The sequence below is a fragment of the Buteo buteo genome, chromosome 1 (genome assembly GCF_964188355.1).
Source record: "Buteo buteo chromosome 1, bButBut1.hap1.1, whole genome shotgun sequence".
Taxonomy (NCBI): Eukaryota; Metazoa; Chordata; class Aves; order Accipitriformes; family Accipitridae; genus Buteo; species Buteo buteo.
In genome coordinates, this window is record NC_134171.1 from 1,820,385 (window position 1) to 1,844,759 (window position 24,375).

At 53.6% G+C, this 24,375-nt stretch overlaps 2 protein-coding genes across 4 annotated transcripts in view; one reads left to right on the forward strand and one right to left on the reverse strand.

Moving 5' to 3' along the window:
• Positions 1–1,687: 1,687 nt before the first annotated feature.
• Positions 1,688–10,720, forward strand: EMX1 (empty spiracles homeobox 1). The gene is made up of 3 exons (XM_075040427.1): positions 1,688–2,063; positions 4,468–4,652; positions 10,553–10,720. The coding sequence occupies exons 1-3, from the start codon at positions 1,688–1,690 to the stop codon at positions 10,718–10,720; spliced, it is 729 nt and encodes a 242-aa protein (XP_074896528.1).
• A 5,669-nt stretch (positions 10,721–16,389) lies between these two features.
• The window catches only part of SFXN5 (sideroflexin 5), a 102,925-nt gene continuing 94,939 nt past the window's right edge, over positions 16,390–24,375 (reverse strand). For all 3 annotated transcript variants that reach the window (XM_075040441.1, XM_075040451.1, XM_075040460.1), the window contains exon 14: positions 16,390–18,129. In XM_075040441.1, the coding sequence (XP_074896542.1) occupies positions 18,052–18,129 (78 nt within the window). In that variant the 3' untranslated portion in view covers positions 16,390–18,051. The remainder of the gene's footprint in view (positions 18,130–24,375) is intronic.

The window sequence follows — 24,375 nt, forward strand, 5'->3', positions numbered from 1 at the left end:
TGTCTGAGCTGAGTGTTGTCCCCGCATCCCCCTTCCCTTCCCCTTTCTCCTTCCCCTTCCCCTTCTCCTTCCCTTTCCCCTTCCCCTTCCCCTTCTCCTTCCCTTTCCCCTTCCCCTTCTCCTTCCCTTTCCCCTTCCCTTTCCCCTTCTCCTTCCCTTTCCCCTTCTCCTTCTTTTTCCCCTTCCCCTTCTCCTTCCCTTTCCCCTTCCCCTTCCCCTTCCCCTTCCCCTTCCCCTTCCCCATCCCTCCGCGGGTGCGTCCCGCTCCGTGCCCGGCTGCCCTCTCCGCCAGCCCCGCTTCTTTATTTCCAGTTTTTAATATAAACACATATTTTAAATCTAGATTATTTTTTTCTCTCTCTCTCTTCCAGAAATATAAAAATCAAAATCCCTTTGGCTACGTGCTCGCTCCATTTTTAGGCTTTAATTTCTGTGGGGTTTAATTTTTTTTTTTTTTCCTCCCCCCCCCCCCAGCAGCCCCTTGCCGGAGTGTGTCCGCGGAAAGCCCGCGGGCGCGCAGCAGCGCTCTCCTCTCCGCGGGGAAGGGGGGGGGGGGGGGGAAGGCTCCGCGGAGTATTTCAATCCAGCCAAGTGGAAAATAGACTTTCAACCCCCTTTGTGCGGGAGGGGAGGGCTGGCCCCCGCCTCCGCGGGCCAACAAAAACTCCGAGCAGAGTCAAACTGCGGAGTGAACTCGGGACTGGCCCGCGGAGGGGCTGCGCACCCCGCGCATCCCCCCCCCAAGATCCGCGCCGGCGTAAAACCAGCCAAATCCGCGAGTTATTGGGTTGTTTGGGTTTTTTTTTTTTAATTTATTTAATTTTTATTTTTTTTTATTCCCAGCGCAGGATCGGACCCGTGGGAAGAGCGGGCTTTTGTCCGGGGGTGGCGGTGGGGGGGAAGGTCCTGCCTTTGGAGAGGGGGGGGGGTTACGCGGAGGGGAGCGGAGCTTGCGCGGGAGGCGGGGAGCCGCGGTGGGGCGCGGGGGAGGGCTTCACCTCCCTCCCTCCCTCCCACCCGGCCGGCAGCAACCCGAGCCGCGGAGTTACAAACGGCCGCCGGGCTATATATATCGATAGATAGACATTTCTTTATTATTGGGTTTTTTAAATCTAAAAAGCGAAAAAAAGGACCAAAAAAAAAAAAAAAAAGAGGGGAAAGAAAAAAAAAAAGATTTTTTTTTAAGATGATTCTTTTTCTTTAATTTTTTTTTTTTTTTAAAGAAGAAGAAAAAAAAAAAAACCCACCCCGCAGCCGGAGCCCCTCTACCACAACTTCGCGACGCGCCTGCGGGAGCTGCTCCAGTCCAGTTTTTCGGGCGCTCCCTCCCTCCCCCTGCCTCCCACCCCCCCCATCACCCCCCTTTACCCCCCCCCACCCCACCCCGACCCCCGGCCCCGACCCGAGCAGGTGAAGCCGCCCCCTCCTCCCAGCCCCGCCAGGTACCGGCCGTATTTGTACCGGCTGCCCGGGGCTTTTGCGGGTTGCGTGGGCGCCCGCGGGTGGGCGACGGGGCGTGTGTGCGTGTCGGGGGGGGGGGTGTTTCTCGCACAGACACACACACAGAAGGAAAGAAGCGCACACCCGGGAGGAACAACCCCGCTCCGGGCCCCCCCCCCCCCAAACCCCCCCCCTCCCTCCCCTTTCCCTCCCCAACCCCTCCCCGCCCTTTTCCCGGCTCCAAACCATGTTCCAGCCGTCTGCGAAGCGCTGCTTCACCATCGAGTCCCTGGTGGGCAAGGACACCCACCTCAGCCCCGAGGACCCCCCGCGTCCCGCCGCCCTCGGTTACCCCGGACCCGCCGACGCCGCCGCCGCCGCCGCCGCCGCCGCTTTCCCCCCCGGTTTCCAGGGAGCAGCAGCCGCCGGTCGAGCCCTCTACGGCAGCACCGAGCTCGTTTTTCCCGAGGCCGTGGGGCACCCGGGGTTACCCGTCGGGCCCCATCAGTTGGGGGGGTCGGGGCTGCCCCCCCCCCATTCTTTTTTCGGGCCGCAACACCGCGACCCGCTCAACTTCTATCCCTGGGTGCTGCGGAACCGCTTCTTCGGGCACCGCTTCCAAGGTGAGAGGGGGCCATCGCCCACCCGCCGCTCCCGGGACACGGGGGGGACACGGGGGGACGTGGGAACCCTTAAGCGGCGGGGCCGAGGGGGTCCCGGGGGCAAAAAAAACCTGTTGCTGCGGTGCCTGCACGCACGGCCGGTGTGCTCCGGGGGGGGGGGGTTTGCACCCCCCCGGTGCTCGGTGCGTTTGCACACCTGGTGTCAGAGGGCAAGTGCACACGCGGGGTCTAGTGCGTTTTCACCCCCCGGTGCTGGAGTGCGTTTGCACACCCGGTACCTCGTGCCTTTGCACCCCCCGGTGCTCGGCGCCTTTGCACACCCGGTGTCTCGTGCCTTTGCCCACCGGTGCCGAGTGCGTTTGCACACTCCTTTGCACACCGGTGTCGGGGTGAGTTTGCACCCCCCGGTGCTCAGTGCCGTTGCACCCCCCGGTGCTCAGTGCCGTTGCACCCCCGGTGTCGGAGTGCCTTTTTTTGCAAAGCCCGGGGCGCTCCCGCAGCCCCGGAGCCGGAGTGCGGCGGCCCCGGTGCCGGGGCCGGTACCGGTGCCGGTGGGCGGGCGGGGGCCGGGGCAGCCCCTCGGCAGCTCCGCCTCGGCCGGAGCGGGGGTCCCGGCCGGGCATCGCGGGGCTCCCGGGGACGGGACCGGCGCTGCCGCCTCCCTGCGGGGCCCCGCGGCCGGCGGAGCCGGGAGTTTGGGTTTCTCCTTCTCGGGAACGAAGGAGAAGATTGCGGTGGATCTCGGCTGGCCAGCGAGATTTTGTTCGATCTTACAGCTTGTCTCTCTCTCCCTTCTTTTTCTCTCCTTCTTTCTTTCTTTCTTTCCTTCCTTCTTTCTTTCCTTCCTTCTTTCTTTCCTTCCTTCTTTCTTTCCTTCTTTCTTTCTTTCCTTCTTTCTTTCTTTCCTTCTTTCTTTCTTTCCTTCTTTCTTTCTTTCCTTCTTTCTTTCCTTCTTTCTTTCCTTCCTTCTTTCTTTCCTTCTTTCTTTCCTTCTTTCTTTCCTTCTTTCTTGCCTTCTTTCTTTCCTTCTTTCTTTCCTTCTTTCTTTCTTTCCTTCTTTCTTTCCTTCTTTCTTTCCTTCCTTCTTTCTTTCCTTCTTTCTTTCCTTCTTTCTTTCCTTCTTTCTTTCCTTCTTTCTTTCCTTCTTTCTTTCTCTTTCTTTTCCATCTTTCTTCTTCTCTGACTCTGTCTCCCTTTCCTTTACCTTTCCTTTATCTCCTTTTCTGTCTCTCCCTTTCTTAGTTCCTCTTTCTATTCCGTTCTGTCTGTCTTTTCCTTTTTCCTTTCCTTTCCTTTCCTTTCCTTTCCTTTCCTTTCCTTTCCTTTCCTTTCCTTTCCTTTCCTTTCCTTTCCTTTCCTCTCCTCTCCTCTCCTCTCCTCTCCTCTCCTCTCCTCTCCTCTCCTCTCCTCTCCTCTCCTCTCCTCTCCTCTCCTCTCCTCTCCTCTCCTCTCCTCTCCTCTCCTCTCCTCTCCTCTCCTCTCCTCTCCTCTCCTCTCCTCTCTTTCCCTCTCCTCTCCCTCCCCGGCCCCTCGCTGTCCCCCCCGAAGCCCCCAGAAGTGTTCCCAACCTGGGGTATCAGCTCCCCGCCTTATCCAGCCGTTCCCCACCAACCCCTCGCCGGGCTCCGGCAGCTCCGCCGGAGATTGCGGCGGCTCCCGGGGGCACCGGCCCGGCCCCCCCCGTGCCCCGATCCCTGTCCCGGTCCCGTCCCGGGAGCGGGGCTGCCCGCTCCGGCCCCGCTCCCCCCGCCGCCCCCCGGCTCCGCTGCCTGCGCCGCCCCCGGCCCTTCCACCTGCCCGGCCTCCGAGCTGTCTCCCTTTCTGGCCTTTTCTTTCTTTTTCTTTTCTTTCGTTCTTTCATTCTTCCTGCCTTTTCTGCCTCTCTTTATTTCCTCCCTCCCTCTCTCCCTTCCTTCTTTCTTTTTTCTTTCTTTCTTTCTCACTTCCCTCCTCTCTCACTTTCCTTCTCCCTGTCACTCTTTCTTTTCCTTCTTGTCTTTCTGTCTTCCTTTTCTTTCTTTCTTGCTTCTCCCTTTCTGTCTCTTCCTCCCCTGTCACTTTCTTAGGCTTCCTCCTCTTGTTGATCTTCTTTTTTCTCTCTTTCTCTCTGTTTTTCCCCTGCCTCCCTCCTTCTCCCTCTCTTTCCTTCCTCTTCCTCCTGCTCTCCCCATCCATCCCTTCTCCCTCTTTCCTTCTCTCTCCTTTCCCTTCCCCCTGTCCCACCCCACCATGGGACCGCAGGGAAGGTGCCCAGGACCCCCCCCAAGACCCCCTGGTCCATCCTTCCCCTGTCACAGGACGAGCGGGTCTCCCCAACATCCCCCCCCCAACCCTGGTCCCACAGAAGGGGGAGCTGGGGGGGGGGGTGCCGGCGCGGGACCCTAACGGGGCTCTCTGTCCGCAGGGAGCGAGGTGTCCCAGGAAAGCCTGCTCCTCCACGGCCCCTTCGCCCGGAAACCCAAGCGCATCCGCACCGCCTTCTCGCCGTCGCAGCTCCTGCGGCTGGAGCGAGCCTTCGAGAAGAACCACTACGTGGTGGGCGCCGAACGCAAGCAGCTGGCCAGCAGCCTCAGCCTCTCCGAGACCCAGGTACCCGCTCGCCCTCCCCACAGCCGTCCGTCCCGACGTCCGTCCGTCCGTCCGTCCCCTCCGCCGGTGGGAGCGGCTCGGCGTCGGGCGGCCGAGACGACGCCGAACCCGCGCGGGGCTCGGGCTGCGCTCTGCCAAATGCTGGCTGGGTTTGTCCAGGAATCCCGCGTGGAAACGGCGGCCGAACTGTGTGGGTTCGCGTGGGCTTGGGGTTGGTTGGGGTTTTTTTTTTGCCACAGTGTTCGGTTGGTACGGTCATCTCCAGCAGGGTTTGAGGTTGGGAATGTGTTGTGCCACGCTCCGGAGTGGTTTTCCGGTGTTATTTCTTACTTGCTTGGGGTGTTTTTCCCAAGAGCAATATATGGTTTTAAAAATCCACTTAAAAAAACAACAGCAGTGTGAGACCCTTCCCCGGAGAGCTGCAAAAACGCGCCTCAGTTGTGCGGCTTTGGTTCCGTACACAAACACCGCCGTGCCCGAAAGTCAGGATGGGTGCAAAGACGGGTGCCTGCCGAAGGGCATTTATTTCAGCTGCAACTTTGTGATTTTTAGAAAAGACATTTCACGGGCTCTTAAAAATGATGAGACCCAGGAGGGCTGTAGGGCAGCAAAGGGAATGGAAAAGTGTAGGGTGCCCGGGGAAAACAGGGGAGTCGGGACTGAGCATCTCTGTGCCTGTCCAAGCCCGGTGTCCTAGCTAACAGCTATTCCCAAACGCTCTGGGCGAAGGTACGCTATTTCCCATAATATTCAGTAACTGAGTCGATGGAGAAAGTTTTCTCCAAATTCTGGCTAGGTAGTTTGGCCTATATTCTGAAATAATTTAATTTTTATCCTTTAATTTAATTGGAAAATAAAGCTGGAGCCGTGGGTGTTCCCGGTACCCGCCTGGCTCATCCTCGCCCAGGCTCTGCCAAGCAAAAACCTCCAAATGCAGCTCTGCGAGAGGGAAGGTACCGGGAAGAAAATGTCACAGGGACGGCGGGAAACGGCAGGTTTGGATATCGGAGAGGATGGACCGAGCCCACAAAATCCAGAGGCTGTTTGTATCCTGATGCTGATGCTATCCCGACCCCCCCCAGGCCTGCAGCTCACAGGGCACGGCAGTAGCTGGGACCCGGGCTCGGGTCCTTTCCTTGCTGCTTCTGTCACCTCTCCGGGCTGAAAATGATGTTAAAGGAAAAAAAAAACCAAAAAACAAACAAACCCTGAAAGGTCAAAGAACAAACAGCAACTTGTCCGGGCGGAAAGGGCAGCTGCGGAGTGCCCGAGGGGGAGCTCAGCGAGTCCCTCGGATTTTGCATCATTGCCCCGAGCCTGAATGCAATAATGCAATTTATTGGGGAAAAAGCAGAAGCATCTGTCCCTAAATCCGAGTGGAGATTTAGAAATGGCAAGAGGCAATATAGATATTTTTTAAAATTTTTTTTTTTTTTAATGCACTGCAGCTTATTTTATAGTATGGTATTTCCATGTTTTTGGAAAGCTGCTGCAGCCGCTCGGCGCAGGGTAATTCATCACCTGCGGGCAGGGAGCGAGTGCGGGTCAGGGCGGGAGGTGTTTGGGGGGGCCTGGGGCTGGTTCCCGGGGGGAAAGAGCATCAGGCCCAGCACGGGGGGATGGCAGCGAGTGTTGGCAAAGCGTCCCCAAAGGCAGCAGCAGTTGGCAGGGGGACCCGCGGGGCGGCAGGGAAGACTTTTTCCCTTTCGGCTTTGCAGCTTTAGAAAAAAAATCTTTTTTAAAAAAAATAATCTTCTTTTAATGACCTGGAGGGAAATAACTCCAATGGGCAGAGGGATGTGACATGGGATGGGTTTCAAATACTGGGACTAGCAGGGTGGGAGAGCCAGCCTGACCGGTGGCTGTGCCAAAAGCAGGCATTATTATTATTACTATTGTTGTTGTTGTTATTAGTATTATTATTATATATCCAGTGATGAATCCTACACGCACACAAACCTCCCATGGAAAACCACCCCCCATCCTGGGTGACACGCATTCCCAGTGTGACACAGGTGTGTTTTCACCCACTGCAAACACCCAGCCCCACGTCCAAACCCACGGGTGGATGTGTTTCATTATTTCCCAGTGGATTTAGCTGCTCCGGGAAGGGGCTGCCGGTTCTGACTGTGCCTGGCCCTATTGCCCAGCTGCTTTTCCTCCTGGAAAAGGGAGTTTTGCCCTTTGGGCTGTGCCCGCTCAGGGTCCCGCAGCCGGGGAGCAACACCTGGAGCAGCCCAGGGGGAAGGTGAAAAGGGTACGGATACCTGCCCGGCATCAGGAAATGCCTTGGGATATAGGGTGGGGAAGGGCGGAGGTGTTTAACCCCTTCTCACCATTTCTCCTACCAAGGAGCTGTATTAGTCTGGGATAAGACAGGCCCATGCAACAACAACAACAACAACAACGACAAAAAAGGGAACAGGAGAAAATCCAGCAGCAGCACAGGGTCCCGAAGGAAACGCCAAGTGTTCAATAAGTGGGATGAGGCTGGAAGATGCGTAGGGATGGCTGGGGGGGGGGCTGGGGGGGGATGCAGGGTGGCCTGTGCGAGAGGAGCCCTGCGTGTTGGGATGACGCGGGGGGGGGACGGGACACGACTCGGTGCGTGTGAGCCGGATGGTGTAACGAGCCCGACGATGGTCGTCGTGCCGCGGGGGTGCCAGGCAGCGTGGGTGCACCGGGGCTGGCGTGCCGGGGGTGGGATTCGTGTGCCGGGTAGTTGGGGAGCGGGGAGGAGGAGGAGGAGGAGAGGGGGGTACCATGCTGCGTGCTGCGGTCGTGCCGGGCTGGCCAACACGGGCGGTCACGCTGCCGTGCCCATCGCCGGTGGCGTTGGGTCGCTTCACCTCCCCGAGGGAAGCGCGCTGGGCTGGGGAAGAACTTCCCTGAGTTAATTTTGCACGACGCAACCTGGCCGTCCGGGCAGAGCCTCTCCATCCCCCGCAGCACGTGGTGCCAACAGCCCCACTCGGGGGTCTCCAACCTGTCTTCCCAAAGGAAAGGCCTCACCCTGGCTCCTGCCAGGAGATGATGGAGATGCCGTAGAGCCCAGCATCCGCAGCAGCCCTGGCCAGTGGGTCGGGGCAGCCGGGCATCGAAGCCGCTCTGGCAGCAGCGGTAATAATTAACCGAGCAAATGCCTGGGAGTTAAGGGAGGAGAAAGATGCGCGTCCCAGATACAGCCGGAGAGCAGCCGCACTGCAAAGCCTGGGGCTGGCAGTGGTCTGTCGTCCCCCCCTCCAAGGACTGTCCCCAAAACCAAGCTCTTAAAAGTTTTGGGGTGTTTTCAGAAGAAGAGTCCCAGCTGGGACTGCAGTTGTAGGCGAGGGTGCAGCTTGGGGAGCTCTGCTGCCCTTCGGGGTGGTGGCACATTCGGGTGACAGCACGGCACAAGCGGTGTCACCGTGTCTGGCCCCGAGCGATGACGGGGCTGGTCCCTCTCGGTCACCATCCAGACCCATCCCCGTGCTCTCAGCCCTCGGCAGGGTTTGGGTCATCGTCCAGGGGAGCTGCACATGAAGCCACCGGCTGTTAATTGTCCCCAGTTTGGTGACGGCAACGTCACCTTTCGGCCAGAGCGGATTCTGTGGGTGCTGTCGGCATCCCCGAAGCAGAGCGTGATTTCTCGGTGGAGGGGATGGCCCGCGGGGTGTTGCACGGGTGGGAGCGCATCGCGCCTGCAGGTGAAAGCAGTGGATGGGAGCTGTGTTACAGAGGCAGGACCGGGATGCAGGAGCCGTCTGGGGACCGTCCCCATCCCGCAGCAGGAGCACGGGGACGGTGGTGACCCTGGAGAGCAGGGCCAGTCCCGGGGAACGGCCGGGACCCCGGGAGCATCACACCGGTCGGATGCACAAACACCCGGCATGACAACGGTTAATGCGGCGAGGGTTTGGGAAGGGATAAAACCCCCTGAGCTTGGGGGTTTAAACCAATTACTCTTGGAGTCAGGATGAGGCATCGTAGGGGGCAGCTTATCCCCCAGTTGCCCACTGTGAGGTTCTCACACTTCTCTCATTGTGGCTTCTGGCCTGTTGGAGCGAGGGATACAGGATCGGAGGGGTCAGGGAGCCCATCCAGCCTGGAAACATCCCCGTTCCCGCAGCCGAAACAGTCGGGAAGCGCAGGGGAGCCTCATCCCGCAGGAGGCGGCCGTACCCGGCTGGGTTTCTCCGAGCTGAACAGAGCTGGAGAGGAAAGGCTTTACTTGCGGGAGCCGCTTCACACCCACCCCTGATTTCCACAGAGCCTCACTCAAGCATCTTAATTGCTTTATGCCTTAGTTTCCCCTTCTATAATTTAGGGATAAGGCAACTTCCCTGCTCCCAGAGGGCTGAGAGCTTTAATTAAAGTTTGCAAAGTGCTTTGCAGTCGTTGAATGAAAGGCGCCAGCTCCGTATTGTTCCAGAAATGCCCCAAAGCTAGGAAAGCAAATGGTTTGAGTCCAGGGCGGTGTGGGGGGGGAGGTTTATAATATATACCGGTGCCATAAAGCAGCTGTTTCAATAGACTAAGCATGCCTTGAAGTCAAGGGCTCGTACTGTGCTGGCTGCGCGGCACCCGGCAAGGGTTTGGCTCACCTGGGGAATGCGGCGAGGTATGAACGCTGGCCTTCGCCTCACTGCGGAAGGCTCCAGAGCGGCAAGCAAGCGTTGCCTGCAATTAATGCTGAAGGAGAAGGGGGGAAAAGGGGTGATGGGGGATGAGGTGCGGGTAAAGGCTTCAGCCTGGCCGGTGGCGAGCTGGCAGCGGCGGCCGAGCAGCGGCACCTAGTGTCTTGCGGGGCCTGGGAAGCCGGGCAGCATCCTGCACCGCTGCCTGCAGCATCCCGCATCCCATCTGCAGCATCCTGCATCCCGTCTGCAGCATCCCGCATCCCATCTGCAGCATCCCGCACCGCTGCCTGCAGCATCCCGCATCCCGTCTGTGACAACCTTGCACCGCTGCCTGCAGCATCGTGCATCCCCGGATGCAGCATCCTGCACTGCTGCCTCTGGCATCCCGCATCCCTCGCTGCAGCATCCCGCATCCCTCGCTGCAGCATCCCGCATCCCCGGCTGCACGGCATCCCACACCACCGACCGCCTGGGTGCTTTCAGCATCCCAAACCGACCGCCGTGTCCGTGGTGCCGTGTCCAGCCCCCGCCACGGGCCGTGCTCCCGGCGCTGGCATCGAGGGCGTGCGGGGTCGGAGAAGGATGCTCAGGGTCTCAGGCGGGCGAGGAGGGCGTCATCTCCAAGGATGGAGACCCCGCTGCCTCTCCTGGGACAGCGTTTGACCACCATTACGGTGGAAAAGGTTTCCTGAAACCTCAATGTGGTAAATTAATTATCAATAATTGTAATTATAATCTATCTAGAAATAGCTACCTGGTTATATACAGGTTAGCCCAAGCGTAACGATGCCACCCTGGCCCTGGACACAGGTCCACGCTGGAGGTGTGGGGATGGCTCCGCGTGTCCTCCCACGTGGCCGTCGCAGACCTCACCGCTGCGCGCAGCCCAGATGCCGGGGTGACGGGCACCGGGGTTGCGCTGCTGTAAGGAGGGTCCCGTGTGCCTGCTGGCCCCGTGTCTGAGGTGGGATTGAGCGTCCTTCACCCGTCTTGGGTTTCTCCAAGGCTGGGATGCGCGGTGAAGCGGAGCTGAGAGGCGGCAGCACCCCGCATCCTGCAATGTGCCACGTTTGTGTCCCCCCCATCCCACCTTGCTGCAGGCAGAGGGGAAACTGAGGCAGGGCAGGGTGGTGGTGGGAGCGCTCCTGGAGGGACAGGGACTTCTTTTTTACCGGTGTCCGAGGAAAACTGAGCTTGCTGCCCGGTTGCAGCGCCGTCCCTCGCCGGGGCCGGCCGTGCCGGGACCCCCCCCGCGAGCACCCGTCTCTCCTTCTTGCCCAGGTAAAAGTCTGGTTCCAGAACAGGCGGACGAAATACAAACGGCAGAAGCTGGAGGAGGAAGGCCCCGATTCGGATCAGAAGAAGAAAGGTTCCCACCACATCAACCGATGGCGCCTCGCCACCAAGCAGTCGAGCGGAGAAGACATCGACGTCACCTCCAACGACTAAGGCAGGGACAGGCTCCTGGTGCAGCCACCATGGAGAGGAACCCGGGGGAGGAAGGGGGGACACAGGCGGCATCACCGAACAAACTCTAGGGACGTCACCCAAACCGCCGCCTTTCCTCCGGGGTGCCCGGCCTTGACCGGGGACCCACACCCCGTGTGTGTCCCCCCCCCCCTCCAGTCACCCGGGGTATCCCTCGGAGGTGCTTTTCGGGAAGCTCCCGCCGCCGAGCCGAGGAGGAAGAGGAGGCTGCCAGGGCGCCCGCGGCCCCGGGGACGCGACCGCGCATCCTCCTCCGCGCTGGAAGCCGTCCGTCAGCCATGAGATCAAATAAAAACGTCCTACCTAGAAGCTCAGTGTACCCAACCCCGTTTTCATTTTCCTTTTTATTGTTATTTTTCGCTTTTTTTTTTCACCTCCCTCCTTTTCTCCGTCCTTTTTTTTTTTTTTTTACACTGCTTTATTTTAATTTATTCTTTTATTTTTGTGCCTGTGTGCGTGCGTTCCCCGTCATAGGTAGTCAGCAGCTGTAGTGTGTGTTACTGCGTGGTAATAAAAAAGCAAAATGCGCTGGAAACCCGACTGGTTGCCTCGGTGGAGGGGGGGACGACAACAACAAGGGGACCGTCCCCCTCTCGCATTGCCGGCCGAACGGCCGCGGGGACGGGGAGGGCTGGGTCCCACGGGAGCGATGGAGCCAGGAGAGTCGGTGGCCGCAGCGTGGTGGGCGCTGGGGAGGGTGAGGATGGCCGTGAGGATGGGGGTCTCCCTCGGGGGTCCCCAGCGGAGCGGGGCCACCGCCGGGGTGGCCGCAGGTATGAGAGGTATGCGGCGGCTTCGGGGCCGGCAACTTCACACCTGCGCCGGGGATTGAATGTCGGTCGGGGAGAGGTTCCAAACAGCTCTGCTTCCCTCCCGCCTTCCCCTGGGAATATCCCCCGAGACACGGGGCTGGCAAAGGGACCTCCTGGGACCCACCGGCAATGAGGGACTTGGGTGGGGGGTCTCGGGGGACAAAGGTCGGGCATCCTTCCCACGTCTTGCTGGAGTTTGGGAGAAAGGACACTTAAAATAATTATATATATATAAAAAATATTAAAATATATATACACACAAATATAATAATTATATATAAGATATACCATATATACACACATATACACACACACACTATATACACATGTATATGTGTATATAATGTGTGTATATATTGTATTTTATAATGTATATTTTATATATAATTATATATATTTTAATTGTATATATACACACAATATATACACATATTTGTGCATATATATTGTATTTTATAATGTTTATTATATATAATTATGTATTTTATAATATATATTTGCATATATATTTTATGATATATAAGCAATTATAATTATATATAATATCATATATGAACACACACACACAAATATAATAATCCCTGCTGTTGGGAAAGCCCCCTCCCCGCGTCCCGTCCTGCTGCAGGGAAAAGCCCCATCCCCAGCAGCTCCTCCCTTGTAAAACCAGCCCGTAAGAAACTCGTCTTTTCTGACGAGACCTTTAAACCCCGACACCCGCCTCACCCTCCACGTCAAACGGGCGCAGGGAGGTTGGACCACACCGCCGAGTCTTTAAACGCTTTTATTCCAGACGGGCCCGAGTGTTACACAAAGTGTCGCGGTCGGTAACTTGATCGAGAAGGTTAAAAAGAGCCGGGGCGCGCGGCAGGGCGGCGGAGGTCCGTACGCCCGCGGAGGTCCGCCGAAGGGACCGCTGGAAGACATGCCGGTGCCGGCGGGCAACAACAACCCCACCGCCCCCCTCCTCCTCCGCTGCGTCCCAAGGGACTTGCCATAACGCGGTTATAAGGTGCATTCAGATCGGGTGCGTGAGAAGGGGCAGCTGAGGATGTCGGGTGACAAAATAAGCCATAAAAAAAAGGGAAAAAACCCCCAAAAGTGGACGTTTCCTAAAGCGACCCGGGGAGATTCCCGGGGCTGGGGGTATCTACCACTGCTAGGACCACTTCAAGCCTCTGCCATCTGCACACCCGACACCGGGAACGCTCTCGGAGCCAGGCCGGCTTCTCGGGTGAGCTTATTTGTACCCCAAAAACCTTCGCTCAAAGGCTGTCGGGGTCTCGCCGCAAGACACCGGCAGCCCCCGCGCTCCCCCCCCCACGCGACTGAAGGGCATCCCAGGCTCCGGATCTCCATCACAGCCCTTCCAGGGGAGCCGACCAAAGCGGTCCAGGGGGGGTGACACACACCTACATGTTTTGGCTCCGTGGCATCGGTATTAACCCTGAGATCGACCGGCATCGCTTGTCCCAGGGTGGCAGGGTCCAGCATCTGCCGGGTCATCCCGCATCCCAACGATGCGCGGCGCTGGCACGGGCAGAAAACGTTGTGACCTTGCTGCCTGTCCTGCCGGGACCTGGGCGTCTGTCCACAGGCAGGGATGGAGAAAAATGAGCAACGAGCAAAAATGGAAGGAGCTGAGCTGCGCCCAAGCTTAAAGGTGGGTTCAGGACACGGGTGATACATCCCCGGGGTTGTCCCCCAGCCGGCTCGGGGAGCAGCCAACAGACACATCTTCCAGGAGGGACTCAAAACTTCTTGCTGGCACCTTTTGCTGCAACCTGGTCCTCATTATTTCTTAATTAACATATCCAAGAAATCAATTAACTGCGACATTTCTAATTAAATACTACAGGAGATGATCATCTCATTATTATTATCTGCTGAGGTGAACAACTTGATGTGTGTGGTGGGTTTTTCGCTCCCCATTTCTTCCACTTCCCCAATTATAGGAGATAAGAAATGCAAATGGTTGGGTTGTTCTCGCAAACCGAAGGCTCCTTTTTGTACATTAGGAAAGTCAAAGAGATTAATTAGCTATTAAGTGAATGTGCACAATGTTATCATTAGCTGTTGTGTGTAGTCTTTTCTGGCACAATTTGCTGTCCTAATAAACAGTACTAATGTGCTACCACTTTCCCAGCTCCATGCTTTTACTTTCTAACGCTGTAGGAAGAGTTGAGCGTGGTATTTTGGTGCTCGCCGGCGGTCCCACCATGGATGGCAGTAACCATGCTGAGCCGGCGCCGGCACCGCTGCACGAGGGACCCCAACCTTGAGCTGCCTGCGCGTGAAACGGTCTTTTAAGATCCATAAGGGTGAGGTTTGTGTCTGCTGAGCCATTCTGCTGCTCTTAAATAAAAATTCATCTCAACACCCCTGCGTTGGGATGGTGGTGGCTCAAAAGCTGAACCGCATCAGCTGCCTTCAGTGTCTCAGCGTGGGGACACCGTGGTCTCATTTTTCCCAAGATTTGGGACCATGGGGGCACCAAAACGTGATCCTCATACCTACACCTCATCCTGCTCGCCACCAAGCCAGGGGACAACGAGGGGAAGGCAGCAGAGATGGGTCTGCATCATCTTCACTGCCAGAGGAAGGGGACGCACATGGGTTTGGGAGATGCGGGGTCAAGTCCTTGGGTCTTCAACCTCACGGGTATCGCTGATGCAAGCGCTACCTCGCAACACAAGACCTGCAGATGCTTTCAGAAGAGGTTAGAAAAGGGAACTGGACCCCGGGAGGTGGTGGGTCTCCCTTCCCAGCTCCAAGCAGGAGCATCTTCCCAGTGCTTTGTGGGGGGGGGGGCACAACATTTTGAGTTGCATTTGAAGAAAATTTGAAAGCAAATGTTGTTGCCAACCTGCCAGAGGCTGCGATCGGCTCGTAGAGATAAACACCGGCAAACGCCTGACTCAGGACCCCGGAATGTATTTATTTCTCAGCACAAACTCTGCCGAGTTGACTGAGACCCATTTTCATGACACATAAAGTGAAACAAGTTTGACGGGGTTTGTACGGGAAGACGATAAATCCAGACTCATTTAGACCGTTTGATTGTCACTTGTTCGACTGTGCAGCTGCTTTCAAGCCGAGCCATAATCTCGCAGCGTGGCTCCTCTGACATCCCTCAAGCTGGTCCTCACCCCCTCGAGCAGGATCAGGCCCTTGTGATTCACAGGAGCCGCGTGGCTTAATAAGCGCTAAGTCTGTTCTCCTCCAAACCAACACAGTTCTTACTGAGCATCACTGGATTAACGTGATGAGCATCCCCTGCTAATTAACGACCTGCGCAGCCAAAACTCTGCAGGTGATGTGTGTGCAGGGAAAGCACCCATACTTGCTTCCCATCATGGAGAAAATTGGGACTTGGCTCTTTTCCCGAGGCAGAACTTGCTTAATCCATGCTTTTCCTTGGGTGTCTCCTAAAGAAATACAGCAAGCAAAGCCCTGACTCCTTTCTTCCGCTGCAAATTCCTCACTCCATCTGTGGGCCCGGCAGGTAGCCGGAGCTCACAGCCACCGAAATCTTTGATCGGTGATCACGATGCAAAACCAAATCACCGTGTCCCTCCTTGCTCCACCTCTCTGAAACCTCAGGGTTAAGTGCAGTCTCCATTGCTTCTCCCCTTCCCTGCCCGCCCCCCCCCCGCAAAAAAAAAGAAACCCCTTGGGATGAACAAGCTTTGCAGCAGAATGGTTCAGGCAGCGACAAAACCCATCGGGGAAGGGGAAATGATCCACCCAGACAGACACCGGAGCCAGGAGGCTTCTCCCTGTCAACACAAGAGGCTGTTTCTGTCTCAGCCTCGCATTTCCATTCAGGAGGAGGAAGAAGGCAAGTTGTGCCTCTGTGCAAAACGATGCGACTTGGCTCCTAACTTCTGCGGGCTCGGCGGAGCCGTCAAGTGAAGTTTTAGGCTCAGAGTAGCTTTCTCCCTGCTGCACGCACATGTGGATGTGTGTGCAAGGGGGTACCTGTACCCCCAGCATCCGACAGCGGTCCTCACCTCCTCCCACACCCTGCAGCACTGGAAAGGGCCCTTTTTCAGGCACATAGCTCATCCCAAGGCTCTCCGAAGCCTTGGCGCTGCGGTTTCCATCAGCAAGTTGATTGCAAGTATCTCTGCTCCCCTCTTTCACCACTGCGGGGAGTTAATTGTTCCCAGGGCAAAATACAGGGCCTGATTCTGCGCTGTGCTGCCCAAAGGACAGATGCCCATGAAAACGTCCATAGGACAGATGCCACCTCTGTGCAGCCTCTCCAAATCCCACCTGGAGTGGATGGGGTGGCCTCGCTTCCTTCGGAATGTACATTCATCTCATCTAGTGCATTAGAAGAACTCTACTGGGTCAAATCCAGCTGTCCCTTCCCCTGGTGTAAATCCAGAATAGCTCCATGAGTATAACTGGACCGACTCTGCATTTCCATCAGCGCCAGGGACCAGGAGCTGACCCATCCACAGCAGCTATGGAGAGCCTGGAGCCGGCCTCTCCTCCCCTGCACACTGGCATGGAAATCCACAAAATTGATTTGTTTTGTGCAATTATTTCTGATTTACACCAGCACAGGGACAGAACCAGTCTTCCTGAGCTGGCCCAACCGTTGCATGACTCCAGTTCCTACTGGAGTCCAGACCATTCCAGGTCTGACTCCAGCAGGGAGCAAGAGCAGCCAACGCTGGAGGAGCACACGGCGGGGCTCAGGCCTCCTGATTTCAGGCATTGCAATAAATCCTTCGAATACATTCTGCGTCAGTGGCGATTTGGTTTCCCCTGCTCCCCCCACCCTCCCCAAAACCCCCAACAAATTGGCATTTGAAGGATGACAGCATGTGCGTTCGGCCATGCCCATCACCACCACAGCTCCATCCCTACAACGATCCCAGAGGCAGATCTCACTGTTGGCACAGTCTTCTGCTGGTGACCATGTTCAAAATGTGCATTAACTCCTCTGGTCCTCAGGGAGTCACTCGGGGTTTACTCTTGGGTACAAGATACCAGAAAGCCAAATTATGGTCCCAAACCCATGTGAGAGCAGGATTCGGTGCAGTGCTGAGGGGACTGGCCCCACTTCAATTTAAGCACCCCAAACTGGAACACTTGAAGAGACAGACAGACAAGACAGCCATCTCCAGAGGGCAGTTCCCCCCCTCTGAGGTTGCAGTCTCATGAAGCCATCAGCTTGGCACGGCTGCCAGGTGAAGCCGTCCTGCCCACTGGTTTCTGCTTTGGGTCCTCCTCTACACTAGCACAAGGCTTTGGGCAGCATTGGCTTTGCTGGCTGAAAGCGTTGGCAAAAATAGAGAAGAAGAGGAAGAAGAAAAGGAAGAGGAATAGGAAGAGGAAGAGGAAGAGAAGAGGAGAGGAGAGGAAGGAAGAAAAAAGAGAAGAGAAGAGAAGAGAAGAGAAGAGAAGAGAAGAGAAGAGAAGAGAAGAGAAGAGAAGAGAAGAGAAGAGAAGAGAAAAGAAGAGGAATTCAGTTGGAAGGGACCTACAACGATCATCTAGTCCAACTGCCTGACCACTTAAGGGCTGACCAAAAGTTAAAGCATAGCCTGTCCTTAGACAACTAGCTTAGCAAAGCGTGGCTTAGCCAATTAGCTAGCTTAACAACCTTACTTTTAGAGGGTCTACATTAGGTGGGACAAATCCCATCCTTCATGTCCGTGCAAAGGAAAAGAGCAGATCGATCGCATTTTTGCTGTAAGAGCCCTTCCTACTCAACGTGTGGGCATGTTGGCTTTCCAGTATCTTGAACCCCGGGCAAAAGCCCTTGCAGATGTGTCCACCAGTAGGCTTCTGTGACACAAAGTCTTGCAAGTGCAATGAATGGCAGGATGCCACCAGGACCGTCTGCAGAAGAAGGAGGGAGGCATGGACAGCGCACAGGCTATGACCTTCGCTGTGCTAACGGAGCGTTGCACGCCGAACCATGGAAGGCTGCTTTTGAGCATGATCCGTGGGGCAGGATTGGCATGAAACCAATACAGGACACTTATCAAACACCCTATCAAGCGCTTCACATTCATGCACCTGTTGATCTCTATGGAATTATTTTTGTGCAGCATCAGTGTGGAAATTTAATTTGCATTGAAAACAAAATTTGCTCAGTGAAGCCTACTTTCATGTAGTTAGGTATAACCACGTAAACACGCCGTTAAACTTCCCTCCATGCAGTGCTACTAAGTTCTGAGATTCTTCTTTAGCTAGTTCTTTAAAGTGTTTGAATGTGATTTTTTTTGTTGCTGCTCCTGTTGCTAATTTAAAACTTTTAATATTAATCTTTTTGACTGGTGTGAGGTGTCAGTTCTCTGCAAGTGTTAATTTACTCCCAGTTCACTGGCAGCAGTAATACGTTACTATCGCTGAGCTCTATTATTTGTTTTCTCTTGTTGTTATTTTCTTTTTCCCAGTCAGGATCTCAAGTTTCCCCCTTTCCCTCCCCAAATCTTCTGGGCTGAGATGGTCCGCTTCCACTTACAGTCCTTTATTGTAGACTACAGTCTTACTGGTAGTGGCCAATGCGATTTCTGGCTCCAGCCGAGATGTCTCAATCTGTGAAATCAAAGAGGAGGCAAGATCAGAATTGGTATTGCATTGTTGTGCTGCAGCAGGAGCTTGATGGATCAATAAATAAATGTGGAGGAGTACAATATGTAAATAATACAATGCCTTTTCCATGTCATTTTAATGTGCTTTACTCTGCTCAAGTCTCAAAACAACCTTGTTTGGATTGACTTATATTACATGAAATGATGCACGCGCGCTGCCTTGCAATATTCAGTGAATTACAGAGTGTAATCAAACGGATCCCACCCATCATTTTCCAGAAGACATTCCTTCCTTTTCCTGCAGCCAAGGTCCCCTCGCATGGTGCTAGAAGGAATCCTGTCCCCGAAGCCGGGGTTTGCACCCATAGGGACCCGTCAAAGCCAAGGGCTGCCTGGTGACACGAGGGGACAGCACAGTCTCATTCAGCTCGTGGACCAGGGCTTGATATCCTCCAACAGGGATGGATCACAGCTAAAATCTACCTACCCCTTTCTCTGTCTCCATAAAATCTCCAGCCCTTTCCTAATTTCTTCTTTCTGCTGGCTTCACAAGAAGCTTTCCCTTGCTCTGAAATCACTCCGAACCTTTGCATCCCTGGGAGGGATCCGTGGTGCTCCCGGTTCCCACAGCAAACAAAGATCCCGGCTCCCAACCGGGACAGGGCACCTTGCAAGACCAGACTTTTAGAAATCCTATACATTGAATTGATGCTGTTGCTGACACAATGCTAGGAACCCACGTTAAAATCGAAATGCTTTTGAAAATGTTTAACCTAGTTAGACAAATTAGCAAAAATTTGTGCAAAACAATTTAGGTATTTAAAATATTCAATGTTTTTAAAAACTGGAAAAACTGTTCTTAGCTTTCAGCTGCAAAAACCCAACAAAATATAACATCAAAGCAATCTTAACATGAGGTGCAACATAACCCTTCAGCAAAGCTGTTAAACAGCTACTGAAGCATCATGGGAAATAGCACTTCATTTATTCAAATGCACATATGTCAGGTTTTTGCACCATATGTCATTCCAAGCTATTTACAGTAATAATTAAATCTTAATCAACGTTTAACCTCTGTAAAATGTTTGAAGGGATCTAATCACCCTTCAGACTGCACTAATGAAGGAGAAATATATAAACATAAAAAGAAAATGATGCATAGATAGCACACCAGAAAGAACAGTAATTGCAAAATTGTATTTCTTTCAAATATAATCAGCAAATTATGTAAAGTAAGCCAACGAGTATTTTAAGTGAAGACATCTTGGGTGTCAGAGGTGTGATCAGCTAATTTTGTACTGCTATCCATAACAGATGTAGCATATTTTCTTTTAGTGCCATTATTAGCAACTTCACCATTTCTCTCTGTGCTGAAACACAAAGTGAAGCATTGTGCCGGGGAGAGTACCCAGCAAAGGTGCAGGAGAGGCAATTCTCACGTACACCGGCACTGACGGGATCCATTTTGAGGGAGGATTAACTCCGATCTGCCTGGCTCTGACGCAGCTTTTCTTCCTATTGTTTTCTTATTTTTCTTCCAGAGACAGAAAGAAAAGCTTTGAGGCATCGCGACTGGGTGGTTTCACCCACGGGTATGAAAATATCAAGGTGGGAAGTGCTTTAAAATGACCTGGAATTGGGTGGTCCAACCCTGACCGTCCATGCTAGTGTCGGTAGGGCTTGGGGATGTGGGGCAGCTCGGACAGAGCAAAACCCAGCCTACTACTGGGACATCGCTTCAGAAAGCTAACGGAGAGCCACCACAGTCCCTTCCTCTCCAATGGGGCTGGAGAGGTGGGAGCTCCAAGGAAAGTCACATCTGCCTTGGTGGACCCCAGATTAGTGGTCTGAAAGCAAGACCTATGGGGAAACGTTGAGGACTTGGAAGTGCTGAGTGTAGAAGAGAGAAGTTCAAGGGAGGCACGGTGGTATTTGCATGTGCAAGAGGGTAGAGCACAGAAGAAAGGAGTAATGTTTTGTTCACACTCTCTTGGGACACAATTCAAAAAGCATCGAGTAAGATCCAAGCTGAACAGCAGGAAGAGTATCCTAGTGGGAAGGAGCAAAGTATTGCAACCAAATGCTTGGGGAAGGTGTGGTGTCTCTGTGGTGGGAAGTTTTCAGCACAAATTAGATGAAACCCATCAAGAATAGTTTAAGCAGAATTCAGCTTGTCTTGGTGGAAGGAGACAGATGAGAAAACTGCTTGTAGGTCCTTTCAGCTTCCTTCCCGTGGGTCCAGGAGGGAAGCAGCCTCCTTTCCCTGCATGGCTGAGCTCTTCATTAATGGCAAGGCTGTACACAAGGCTGGTAGATGGGATGGGATTTAGGCTGTTAGATTTAGGAGGGACAGGATTGAGGTGTGATAGTTCGGAGACAGATTATGGTGTCTGAGCAGAAGAACAAGGGAATGAATGCCTAATGCAAGATGGACACATGGTCAGGGACTCTTTTGAAGATCTTGAAAGAAGATACAGGCATTGGTTTGGAGCTGCATATTACTGAACTCACTTAAGCCCCTCTCTGAAGCCTGGAAATATGTGAAATACATTTGCTGGGGGGTGACTGGTTGAACTGGAGCAATCTCAGCAGATCTCTTTCTGGCTGACTTTAATAAAGCAGATATCAAAAACTGCTCTAGAGTCTCAGCTACAGGACCTCCAAGGGGTGCATCTGCACCAAGGAGGCAAGTACAGAAGGGATGTACTCCACAGCAGCACTGGTAAAGCCGTTCAGAAATGCATCAGGAGTAACTTACTCCTCTCACTGGGAAATCAAATGCAGAAGAACAGGGAGAAGCATTCAGGTGGTAGACTAGAGATATTAAGACAACATTAAGACACAACCTTATTGTGTACCAGTTCAGCCTTTGAATCCCTCAGGGTTTTTTGTTGGAAAATGTAATTTCACCTATTTTGGTGTAGACTGCTGTTCTAGCTGTCCAGCATCCTGGACCTGCTCAGCCAACCTTCTACTGGACATGGCATTGTGAAACAGATCTGGAGACCACAGAGTTTCTTGTCAAGTTTCTTGTATCTCAGCTTCAAAGAAGACCCCCAGCAGGGTCCTTCTTGGCCGTGGCCATGCTAGGAACCCCTCTAACAAGAAACGCCTGCCATGGAGGGTGTTCTGAGGAACAGGTTCAACCCTGTTGGGATTACACTGATGGGACCTGCCCCACCCCATATCGGGTGACTTTGTCCTTCCAAACTGAGTGCCCACCATGGGACTGGGTTTGAATTGTATCCACCCTCTTCCTCCCAATGAGGTAGATCTACTTGTGCTGGGGCAAAGGATGGATCCCCTTCCCGGCTCTGGGATGATAGCACTGAGGTGCCTACCAGAAAAGAGTCTTCAGCAATGAATCCAGGAGAAGACAAGTCCAGGAGGGATGCAAGGTCACAACCAGCACTCGGGGAAGCATGGTGTACAAGCACCACTCCTAGAGAGTCCTATGATGTTTGGGGGGAAAAAAGACAGGCTTTCTGGCTGATGGCTGCACGAGCATCAGTGCAGCATTGACCACTCGGTATCCTGACGTACCAGCACAGGAGACACTATAACGAGGCAGTGGGAGATGGGGGAATTGCTTCACCCCACTATGAGGCTACTGGAAGCTTTGCTGTAGATGCAGGGAGATCCTCGCTGGGGACACGGCCAAGGTGCATCAGCCCGTCGCAACACCTGGGAGCCGGCGCAGCCTGAGGACGCTCCTCTTTCCTCTAGCACATAGCCGAGTGCATGAAGAAAAAAGGGAAAAAACCCAAGAAACGGTGTCCCCTGACCTTATTCAAGCAACTGTTTATAAACCGGCATCACCCAGGTAATGCAGGCGGGATGACAGCACTGGCTTTTTAGCAGTGCTCCTGACCCGGTGAAATCTATCCCTCCCAGGGAACAAAGCCGCTGTAAAGGGAATTGCCTTTCACGGTGCCCACCGCGCGCCAGCTCTCTTCCCCCCATCTCTGCCTTGCAGTGGAAGCCTCTCTCCTCTCATCAGCACAGACAAGGCTAATTGGGGTGATAAAGAACTGGCTCCGAGTGCTGGCGTGGGCTGGAGGAACAAATGGTGCGGTGGTCACAGCTGGTGCTGCGGAGACGGAGAGGGAGAGGGTGTGAGGCAGGCTCCCGGCGCCCAAAGTTTCGTCAGCCCATGTTGGATGCGGGGCGGCGAGGTGGGGGGTTGTGTGTGTTTTGCATTCGCTGCTGACACGAGTGTAGCGTACATGCACGTCCGGTGAAGCAGAAGCAGGCAGAAAGCAGATGCTTTTTGTTTGGGGTTGATACTCATTTCTATCCCAGCTCGGGAAAAGGTGTAGAAAGGAATGTGCTCCTAAGAGTGCAGGGAGAGAGATAGGTCTAGGCTCGCTGCCAGGGATCCTGTAATGATATGGAAGGCAGCTAGGGGAGACAGGAGCAGATGGATTTGGCATACAGCTCATCACTCAGCCAAAAAAAGGGAGGGGGGGGGAGAGGGAAGAAAGCAGCCAATTTTGGTAGGGGGAGGGTCATGTGGACTGACGGATGCTGCACCGGGAGGTGGGGGAAGGGAGGATCAGGCTGGTCACCGCATCTTCTGCTGCTGCCTTGGCGGTGCCAGCGAGGAGACTCGGTGGTAGCCCTGGTTCGGAGCCTGGGAGGGCTCTCCCGGCCCTTCCAGCAGCCCTCTGCCATCTCCTCCTGGGCCATGAGACACCAGGGCAAGGGCCGAGGGCAGTGCCAAGCTAGCCGAGCGCTAGTGAAGCGCGGTGAGGTGTAAGAAGGACTTCGGTTAAAAAATGGCACCATGAGGTACCGTGAAGGACCGGCAGCTGCTGCTACCACGGTGGTGGGCTCTGTGCACAGCTAGATGGAGAGGTGGGGCACATCCAGCACCTCTAAGAGACTCTGCTCTGTCCTCGGTGTCCTCGGTGAAAAAAGAACATGTTTTTCCTGGGATAGACGAGCTACTGCTCATCAGCCACGCCACTGTCACCAGGCACCTCTGCTTGTAGCTTGGTGCAACCATGGTGTGAAAGCATCTCTGTACGGGTCTGCTGAGGCTTTCTTTTACCTTCAGCCCATGGTCACCTAATGCAATTCTGCCGAGAAGCAGAACCTTATTAAATTTGGTTTAACACACTTAACTGGGGTCAAAAACCAATTTGATGGGGTTTTCGATGGTCTTGTTCCCACAGTAAGACTGCCTAAATGTTCTTCTTTCAGATATTTCAGATCTCCTTTTCTTCGTTTAATTGACAGTAGCTGAAAGAATGCTGATGGGGCCAAAATCACAAATCTGAACCCATGCTTAATTTTATAAGGCTTTCCAAAATTGGAAAATGTATACTGAATGATTTAAAGACAGCAAGATTTTTTCCTCCTCTGTTCCGATAAACTGTTTCCAAAGCTTTTCCCAGACATCAAAACAGATCCACTCACTAAGGAATGAGATGAGGAAATCAGTGTTTGCTAAGGAGTGTTTCTTGGAAATGCTACGGACCTACAGCCAACTGAAGGTGACCTGACATGTGAGAGAATTCAGGAAATGCACGTCTCGCCCCAAAACTTTTTGATTAAATCACAGAAGATATTTTTCAAAAGATATCCAGCCTCTGGTCAAGGAGTCCAAGCAACAGCAGAGCTACAAGATCTCTCAGTGTCCCGCTTCAAAGAGCACCAGCCATCCCATGGTTTGCATTTTTCTAAATTCAGACTTTCAGCTTTGCATTTATCTATTTGCTGCACTAAGGAGCTCCCTCCTGCCAGAAATCTTCTTCCCATGAAAGTATTCAAAGACTATTAAATCACCTTTCTTAAAATTTATAGACAAAACTCATGCTTCTTCTCTGCAAGGCAGATTATTGTTTGAAATACTGGTGTTAAAACTCTTTTCTGACCACTTCTCAGTTTTTCTACATAGTTAAAAAACCCCTGTGTACCCCAAAACTGGACACACTGGTTGAGAGATGGTCTCATGACTAATGTACATGATAACAAATAACTTCATAAATAATTGATACTCAGCTTGTTGGCCAAATCACAAAGCTGAGGGGAAATGATTTTGAGATAAACCTGAACTTTGTTAGGTTTTCCTTCAAATTAATAATAAAAATTGAACTTAAGACTTGACTAGTACAGTTCTTTTCATTTTTTGCTTCTCTCAGGTCTTTTAGACCCCCCCTCTTTTAAAGAAACATTCCATTTTCATAAGAAAAAACATCATATCTAGTCAAAATGTTTTTCTCAAAAACATGGAAACAAGTTATTT

Bases quoted from the DNA above. Each gene is read 5' to 3' on its own strand.
- EMX1 (XM_075040427.1), top strand. From the start codon at position 1,688: ATGTTCCAGCCGTCTGCGAAGCGCTGCTTCACCATCGAGTCCCTGGTG. The intron at 2,064-4,467 runs GTGAGAGGGGGC...CTCTGTCCGCAG, and splicing joins CTTCGGGCACCGCTTCCAAG to GGAGCGAGGTGTCCCAGGAA. The intron at 4,653-10,552 runs GTACCCGCTCGC...CTTCTTGCCCAG, and splicing joins TCAGCCTCTCCGAGACCCAG to GTAAAAGTCTGGTTCCAGAA.